This window comes from Pyrus communis, chromosome 12, assembly GCF_041283825.1.
Source record: "Pyrus communis isolate YQ-2024b chromosome 12, ASM4128382v1, whole genome shotgun sequence".
NCBI classification, from domain to species: domain Eukaryota; kingdom Viridiplantae; phylum Streptophyta; class Magnoliopsida; order Rosales; family Rosaceae; genus Pyrus; species Pyrus communis.
Genome location: NC_142576.1, coordinates 21,108,939 through 21,118,877, shown reverse-complemented (window position 1 = coordinate 21,118,877; position 9,939 = coordinate 21,108,939). Strand labels below are relative to the sequence as shown.

The 9,939-nt window shown below is 37.1% G+C and overlaps 1 protein-coding gene across 1 annotated transcript; it reads right to left on the bottom strand.

Annotated features, from left to right (window-relative positions):
• Positions 1-1,027: 1,027 nt before the first annotated feature.
• On the bottom strand, positions 1,028-9,223 carry LOC137744971 (uncharacterized). Its single transcript, XM_068484808.2, has 14 exons — positions 9,155-9,223; positions 8,454-8,486; positions 8,207-8,341; positions 7,824-8,083; positions 7,462-7,721; positions 5,820-5,973; positions 5,400-5,509; positions 5,228-5,315; positions 4,081-4,416; positions 3,883-3,957; positions 2,959-3,587; positions 2,168-2,276; positions 1,897-2,076; positions 1,028-1,448 (listed from the first exon to the last, which is right to left on the bottom strand). Exons 4-14 carry the CDS (start codon positions 7,989-7,991, stop codon positions 1,272-1,274), a joined length of 2,286 nt encoding a protein of 761 aa, XP_068340909.2. The 5' UTR covers positions 7,992-8,083; positions 8,207-8,341; positions 8,454-8,486; positions 9,155-9,223; the 3' UTR covers positions 1,028-1,271.
• Between the last annotated feature and the right edge of the window lie 716 nt (positions 9,224-9,939).

Below are 9,939 nucleotides of genomic sequence, written 5' to 3'. Positions count from 1 at the left end.
TGTCATAAATTGGTTTACCTATAGTAGCACTTGCGTTTGAGGACTGTTATTTGCTTGTTTACTCCAAAAGGGAAGGAACAAATGTAGCCAATTAAACATGCATATTCTCATCTGGCTGTATCTGCCTACCTGAGAAATAATTTAATCAAATGAGGGAGGCAGCTAGCGTGATGGGTTCCTAGGTGGTTATTTTTGTACTTGAATAGGAAACTTTTGATTACAAGTTTTAACCAATACATGATTCCAAGCAGAAAACTTATCACATAAGTTCATTTCAAAAACTATATGATAGTAATGCTCTTAGGGCATCTTTGGTAGGCTGATTGGGATAGGTTTGTGACCAATTAAAATGGATTTGAATCAAGCTCATTGTTTGTTGTGTCAAAATGCGAGATTGACAGGACTGAACATGATGAGTTATGAATCCATTATAGAGTGAGTTCATTACAAGTTCTGTCTTACCGATCCATGCCAAAAACTAAGGCCCAATCTCATCCAGCCCACCAAACAGACCCTTAGGGTTGGAGAAGTTAGGACGGGGTAATGTGTTAGAATTAGACTACGTTCAGGATTTATTTCCTTCTGATGAAGCTAGAAAGAGAAAACTCTCGTTATGAAGGTTAATTGATCTTGCGTGGAGGATCCTTAGCCTATAACAGCGTCGCGATCCCTAATTGTCGATATGTTATTTTCAAGATGGAAAATGTTTTGAAAATCAAAGTTATGGAGCGAAATTTGTGGATTCCGCATAAGTTAGGTATTCTCTTGGGAAAAAAAACTACCTAGAAAGCATCTTACATGAAACGAATTTACCGCCACATGGCGTTCTTGTTCTAGCAATGCAAAGTCATGTAAAGATAAACTCATATATGGCATTGTATAATAAGACCGAGACGCTAGGATAAGGGTGAATTTTTTCATGTAAGCTTTTTTCCTTCTCACGGTAGACTTATCTGGCAAATAATCTAATGCCTAGGCATGTATAATACACATGGCGTGCCCTTTGAGCACAAACTGAACCGATGGGTGTTTGAAGGGCCCATTACTCAACGGGATAATATTTCATACTCATTCACAAAGGTCGCTATTCAGTAGATTACAGGAAAGTAATTTAGAAGAACGATAGCACAAGATACTTATCCTTTTTGTCAATTGGTACCTGAAACTAATCACGTAGTACTTTCGAAAAGGAGTTCTGAAAACTTGTACAGCTCTAACGGACTTGGTAATTACGGCATTATTCAGTTGCCCGAGTCATACTATGAAAAACTTCAAGCAGCAATGGATGAGTTCCTCTCGCTGAGAATGCGGTAGTAAGTGTCGTGATCCGATGTGTCTCTGAATCCAGGAATGAAATCCGAAAAGAATCTAAGGACCGCAGCTAAATTTTGCAAGTCATTGGAGGTACATGCTGACTCGAGAAACAGCGAAGGTCGAATGGTACTGACCTGAAATTTTCAAATCAAATTAAGAGTCAGGAAAAGCGCTTTCGTAAAATAAAGAAAAAATAACATATACAGTCAGGAAAAATTTGGCATATAAGGAATTACATCAAAGAATTACTAGATAGATATACTGAAACTTAATATTTTGGAAAATAGCTAAAAATGTCGATACCTGGAAAAGAAAAAAGGAAAAAAAACTATACAGAATGGAAAAGGATACAGCAATGACAGTTCAAGAAAACATCTAACGGTCTTAATAAAGCAAACCAATCACTAAACACAACATAATAGGTTCAGCAGTCTCAACAGCAAGAGTTTAAGAGCCAGGGAGTGGCGTTAAAACACAGCAAAAATAAAGAGACGTAAAACCAACAGGAAAATGTATTGGCAATCTGATTGAGAATATACAAAAAACATCCGTTCTTTCCTCTGATTCCAAGATGGGAATTACCTTGTACTTCCGTGCATAGCGTAATGCTTCAAGGTAATATCCATCTTGCACTAGTAACAGTACATAGTCATGGTGTAAAGAAAGCTGCCTCAGCATATCTAAACCCAACTTCCTTGTTCGAGAGTTCTGACGGCCAGACTCTAGGAGTTGCATTGCTACTTCTTTAGAAGGTTCAAGAATCTGTTGAGAAACAGTTCTCCCCGTGAAAATCAGACCAAAAATAAGCAGCATACTGTCGCAAGCATACATTTATAATAGGCTGTTCATATACCTTGTTTAAGACAAACTGCCCAAGTTCTGCATATCGCTCACTGCGTGATAGTAATTGTACGGTCAGGACATAGAGATTAGGATGGACTTCAACCTTTTCAATATTAGCACTGCAAAACAATAGCAAATAAGTATAGAACTGTGATCATTGCCTGATACATTCAAATTTAAAGTATTTAACTTCACACTGATCACAGGAAACCTAATATTCTGGAGACATTTTTAAAGAATGTTTGGGTCTACGTAGGCTAGCCCCTCAGGCTGAAGTACTGACCAAGCAAATGATAACTTGACATCACCATGTTCACAAAAATCAATGTTTTCAATTAAAGGGCAGGGGAAAAAAGAATAACAAGAGGGGGGCAACTATGGTTTCAATATCCAATGATCAAGCCTGCCAAAGGAGTAGTAATAGTGAAATAGTGTTTACTTCAAGCCGGAGAGAAAAATTAAGTCTTCTTAACCTCATCAATATCCATTAAAAAAATTTTATACGTACTTATAAGATATGTACCTTTCCAGGCAATTTTACAGTTATACAATATCAACCTGTTTTAGTAAAAACAATCAACCAACTAGTCAAACCCCAGGTGCTTGACTCCTCAAATACGAACTACACATATTAACTGTGCAGTGCAAACACAAAGGGAAAAATTATGCAAATTCATCAAGAGCCTTGCTAAAACTGTGAAGTGCAGAGAATAAATATCAGGCTAAAACTCTTCTACCTAAGTCCATCACGACTTTGCGTTCAAGGCCCTCATTATTAAAAGATTCATAAATATGTCATACCTACGAAGAAACTCAACAATGATGGCAACCAAGTATGAAGGTTCTCCAATAATCTCTTCCTCAACAGGAGCGAACACAAAACTGTACATTTCATAAGATGAAATTACTGGAGAGGTCGGTTGGGACTCTTGCTGCTCCGACGCATTAGCATCCAATGGGCTGTTGCCGGATCTAAGAACCTGATATTGCAAAGATGAAGACCGAATTTCACCGCCAGAAGTTTCAGCACCTGTTAACTTCCCCCTGTCCATTTTACCATCGAACAATTGAGAGTTATTTGAAGTGGCCTTTGGCGCTTCAAAGCTTGTACTATCCTCAGAGTCGGAATTTGAATAGGTTAAAAATCTGTTAGGCGATTCACTGTCCAATCCAGCAGCAGATTCATATTTAATGGACTTCCCAACTGTGTCTACTCTTCTAGAAGATACATCAGCACTAGATCTAGGGCCACTCATCTGTGGCTCACCAGAAGGCAATGTTTTTGCAGATTTTATTCCCTTAAGATAGGTGCCTGTCTTAATAGAGTGGGAGTAGGAGGAAACTAAAACGTCTAATGCCCGAGACACTGTAGACACAGGTCTGCGTTCTAGAATAACAGTGCGTGCTATTGATAAGCACAGTTGTTTAGCCTGAAAAGGAAATGGAACAAAGTTAAAGCCAATAGTCATTAAGCAGTTGCCTGAAAAAAAGCAATGAAACACCACAAGAACATGAAACCACTCGACCAGATGTTACAGACCATAAGTATTTATCTTTTTAACTGCATGCTACATCTTGGATGGTAAAATGGTTTTGACATAATGAGCAACCCAAAATAGCCACTAAAAAAATAATATAATTGCATGCTGTAAGCAGCTGACATTTACGAAAAGAAAGAAAATCTAGCAACTGATGAGCATGGCAAAACCGAATGAAGAATTCTACCTTATTGGCTTCTAACTTCCGCCGTTGCAAGAATTCAAGTACTGATGGTACTTCTGAGCTACTGGCAGAAATTGCCTAGGAACAAAGAGAAAGACAGGTTATGCAAGAAAAGAACCCTTTTAGTTTTCTTACTCTTAACTGATGGAAGAAGAAAAATCTTATTACTAGATTGAAAAATGGAAATAAATGGAAACTTGCCTCCAAATCTAAATGAATCTTCCACAAAAGTTGATTAGCAACATCACAGATGAGATCAGGAACGAGAAAAGTCCAATTATCTCCGTAGACGATTGCTTCATGGTCACTTAAAACATTAACTTCTGAACTTTCACTATCTTCTCTATTTGATCTCAGGGAAGAAGAATTAGACCTGGGGAAACCCCTGAATAGTAGAGGAAGTGGGGCTGATATGGGTGCCCGAGAATCTGCAAATATATCATATAGTATAACAACCTTCGCATCAACTTGATGCACAAGCAATACATTATCAACCACACTCACAGCAACCTTGCTTGAATAAATTGGCAAAGAACCCTGAAAAATATAGGTAAACACCATTTGTGTAGAATAAGTATATATTATGAGTAAATTTGAATAGCGACCACATGAAGCCTAGGTTTACTCACAAATGCACTAAATTAAACTGATCACATGAAGCCATTATTTACTCATAATTGTACCGACACTCTCTCACAAACATCACCCACCGATAAGATCCAAATTTACCAAGAATTTTTTTTTCATATCCTTTATCTATGCAGATGAATTGAGTACAACCAAACAGTAATACTGACAAGGAGGCCAGCCCCAATTGTACATGTAGCCTCGCGAAGATAATGACTGGAAATAATATAAAGCAAGATTTCTAAGGATTGGCAGTTTACACTCCAGTAATTTAGATATATCACTGGAGTATCACAGAAGTATCAGTGCAATATACATATAACGCCCTTGCATAACATACCTATGCAAAATATCTTGAAATGTGTATTTTACATTTATGATTTACCTGAAAACTCTCCAATGGAGAGATGTAAAAATATCCATCTTCGCCAGAAAATGTAAATAAAAACCTTTTTTTTAACATCTTTTGGTTTGGTGGTGGGTCCCGCCAATCAAAGGGAAAAAAATAATTGGAATCTCCCATTTACATCTCCCGTTGGTTTTAGCATTTCAATTTTGCATCTCCCCATTGGAGACATTCTCATAAAGGGAATCAAACCCTTCATCTAGCTTACTCCTAACCCATTTTCCCACCCACCCTCATCACTACGGCCAGTTAGTTGACATTTCAAATTAAAGTGGAGCAAAAGATTATAACAGACAGTTTGAACACAAAATTTACCTGTTGTACAACCACATCACGGTAAAACCTGTAAGAGTGAAGGAGCATTGCAATCCTATCAACTTGCAGACAGTATATTCTGCCATAGCTGAAAAATGAAAGGCAGTATATAAGCCTTAATTTTGGTTGGCCAATAAAATCTGGCAAAGAGAAAAATAGGATAGGGACCTACACAGTGACTATAAAAATATCTTCAGCAGCAAGGACAGGTTTATTGTTAGCCTCAGATTTAGCCATTGCCATCTCAAACTTTGGCAGACGAATAATGCCTGCAGATGAGAGCTACCCAGAAGAAGTAGCACATGTGTCAAGACTAAAATAAGAGAGTGCACTGAATGCCATACAAGCATATATATGAATAACTCTGCTAAGAAAGATCATTACAATGGGACTACAAGACAGAAAACTATGTTGTGAAATAACTCTTTTACTTTTCTTTAACAACAAAATGCAAATAATAAATACTGCCAATACTGCCACATATGTTACAGCAACAATTGTTCATGGAAGTAATTTCCTGATCCATTTTTCTTAATACCAAGACAGCAAACTTAAAGTTCTAAAACAAAAACATTATCAGATTTACACATACCTGAAAACCATTGAAGGTTTTGCACTGCATTCCTGAAGCAAGAAGAACCATGCGACTTTCATGGGTGTAAACATACCAACTCACATTCAATTTCCTCGTCTCAACCAATTGGAGTGATTTTGACTCAGAATTGTAAGCAAACAAGTCCAGCCCACTGAGATTGAAATCCATGCAAAATGAAAGAAAGGGTAAACCTTGGCATAAGCAAATGTGGTCGAGAAAAATTTCTATTGTAAAGATCATTCCCTAGAAACGGTTCACAAAACATGCTCTATCTCCTCAAAACTCAAGATTTGGTACAATACAAGACCCTCCACCTAGAAATCCTTTGCATGGGGCCACAACAAAGACAAAAGTTTCCTGACCATGTAACTCAATGGGCAGATTATACACGAAAAGCATGGCATGTTTTTAGTGGGAAAATGGAATTGTATCCAAATAACCAAGAAAGCACCCTTTAAATATAGTAATTTAAAAAAAAAAAAAAAAATATTAAAAACCCTCGAGCAATGACCCAATGGTAATCTTTTATGGCTACTATTACTTGGTAAATAATGGTACTTGAAAAGTAGCACTTTAAGTTCTTCTTGATGACCAGACATCCATTACCATGTTAAACAAGCGGAGGAAAGATTGGCCATGACAATAACCTGCTCTCTGCTTGCAGCACTACAATCCTTCACACCTCCAAGCTATCAAAGGCCATTACCCTGTGTCGGTCCTACTTAACACAGGATCCTCCGAGAAGAGATCCAGATATTATCCTACCCTTCAACATTTTTGCATGAAGTCGCCCTCAATAAATTATAAATTTAGAAATAGAAGGTTCGTATATATCTTTTTGTTACTGCACCACAAAAGAGGTACATTTTGGCAACATAACCCAATTTGTTTTGTCTTTCCTGTGTTTTTAACAAACAGAAGTGTATCCCTGGACCTCAAAAAATAAGTGGCCTTTAACTAGTTTACTTGTCCTCCAAAGTAGGAAAAGTCTAGAGGTATAGCCATCTTCATGAAAAAAAAATTCTTGACAGAAGCAGAACCATGAATGACCATCCAGTCATCAAGATACTAGAATTTTCTCTCAAATGATAAAAATCTGCCTATTTGATAGATCAATGGTCCAAGTTCAACAGAACAGATGGGTAAGACTAAGTCGCACAGACATGGATACGCGATACGATACGATACGATATGGTGATACAGAAAAGGTACAAAAACCAGGAAACAGACCAACAATACGCCAATGAATTATGCTATAACAAATACAAAATAAGTAAAACAGAAAATCCATCATTCTGCATCCTGACAAAATACTTTGCTCATTGGTCACCTATCCTTTCCGGAAAAACTTAAAGTCGTCAACTTAACCAATACACATTTGGATATGCATGCAGCCGTAGCGGGGTGCATCCATATCCAGTAGTACATATCTTAATTTTGGAATATATTTGCTTTATAGAGTATGACAGCAGACTAAGCCCTTTTGCATGTTTAACATTTTTTGCTTCCCCAAAGAACTATATGTATCATTGTATCCAGAAACTACAAAGATAATGAATATACGAATAAATACACAATTCAAGTAATATAATTGATTCAGTAATACTCGTAAAAAAAGTGAGGAAAAACGTATCCTTACCTGGTCTTTACAAATACAATATCACACACTGGGCAATCTGTCCAAAAAAAACCCAGTATGCTCTCTGACTCTAACTTGCACATCTGACTAAAAGTTTCCCCACTTCCTCTATCACAGAACTGTATCTCGTGATCAGATCTTTGGATTGCTATAAACTTTGCATCTAATGAATATCGAATAGATAAGATGGGGCCTTCACTAATTGAATCAGAAGTAGGAGTAACCACAGGATCAAAAGGAACAGTTTTCCAACAGAAGACCTATCTCCAAGAAAAAAAAAAGGAAAATAAACACACCACCCGAATCAAATTGGAATTAAAGACTTAAAGAATTGGAAACATTCAAATACAATATCATAGTACCTGATCTGATGTTGGGGAAAGCAGCAACTTATTGCCATCATCATAAAATAAACCCTTTGAACCAGCTACGCTGCTTCTTCGGGGCAGATATGGAATATAAACATGTGACAGAGCACCAGACCCACTCAAACCAATGCTAGACTGTGAACTTGATGCTTTTCCAGACATGTTGTTTGATTGATTTTCAGACTTTTGAAGAGTTATTGCAGGGCTTAGCAAGTACTGCTACAGATAATGGGAATCCTCAACCAGGCTCTGGGCTGGAAAACAAAAACAAAAAATTGTTTAAGGTACAGAAGAAAGAGATGAACTAAATACTCTAAAGGATCATGTAAGTGGAACCGTATGAAAGTTAATCAAAATTTTCTAGAAACATGAAGCACCTTTTCCAAATGGTCCTAACTACTGTCTCCAAGCACAGAAGGTCACACTTGCTGGCTCACGGCTTTCCTCGCAGCTATTCAGAAGCAAAAAAGGAGACTCAAAAGCAATTTCTCTGAAAGATTACAAGTGCAGATCTGCCATACAATATGATATCTACTATTAATATCAAAATGATACCACATTTTGCATGCAACTCTTTAAAGCAAGAAATTCTTTCAAGCACATATCACGTTCAACTTGTGGAACCTTTGCTGCAACACAACCCCCGTATTCTTTTGCCTGCGTGGAAGAGATATATTAAAAATAATGCACCATACAGGTTCCAAGGTTTTTTTGTATACAAGCAGCTCCAAGAAAATATCAGTTTAAAATAAAAACTTTGTTCTCCAAACTGCATTTAATGTTTTTTAAAGATTGACTGTACAATGTAACCGAAAGGACACAAAAGATTAATTTAAGAAGCTATTATACTTCTTCGTTTTCCACATAATCTCTCTTCTTCTACCTGAACATGATTTCAATGTTTATGACTCCCCATGACAATATAAATTTTTCCTGCCAATATTCCACGCTCGGATAATTTCATGTATCCGGAATGAGTATAACTCTACGTAATAATATAACATCTTCATAAAAAATCATACACTATTTTTTGTGCAAAGCTTCAAACTTGACAACAACCAGAAACATCTCGTGCATCAAAAGTTTAAGGCTACACTTCTCAACCTAAATTTAAAACCTTGTTTAAATTCCCGGGTACTGAAGGTCTCCGTGCAGCTTCTCCCAATCCCGTAGCACTTTAAACTAAAATTAAACATTCCAAAATCAACAAATTCGACCGCAAAACCGCCCAAAACAAGGATAGAAAACCTTCTTGGATCAAAATTTACTCATTCACGTATAATTAACATAATCAGTACTTGCAGAAAGTAAAGACATTTACATACCTGAGCTGCACAAGTCACTAAAATTCGCTTAAGGGTGGAAGTAGAGTTCCTTTCTTTCATATCCCCTTACTGTGAAAGAAATAGCAAAATAAATAAACAAAATTGTTAATAAAATAGTTATAAATCTAACAAAAATCGTGGAATTGTAATACACGAGCTCAGCTAAAACAACGCAACAGTAAACAAATCCCTCAATCAAACCCTAACTACAATTCGTTCAAATTTCCCAATTTGTTTTTTACAAAATTTTACGCAAAATTCCACAGCAGCAAGCGGAAGAAGAAGGAGAGAGAGAGATGGAAGTTACCAGATGAAATTACCATCGGAAGATTTGAGACGCTCACAGTAGAGAAGGCGAAGATCTCAGAGACTCGGACCGTGTGGTAATGTTTGGGGACGGAAACTGGAAAGGACTAACCGATGAACCTAACAGTCAGTGTCGGGCGTCAACGAACAGCCACGTTAAAGGTGGGCTTTGCGCCATCTAGTCTCTGGATGTAATCAGGTGGACCTTTGATTTGTGGCTTAGAGCTTCAGCAACTGGCCCAGTAATCAACTGGACTTTCCAGCGTTTGTAAGATTTTTTAGTGTGACCGGAACATTGAGTAGTAGATCACGTGTCATTATACAAATGGTGGAATATATGTCAGAGAGTCAATTGAGAGATTTATCAATTCTCTGTCACATTACAGTTTAACATTAATTATCGTGCTAACATTATAAAACATTGTTAAAAACATGAAGTGTCAAAGAGTCAATGGAGAGTCTCATTTTTAAGATAGTCT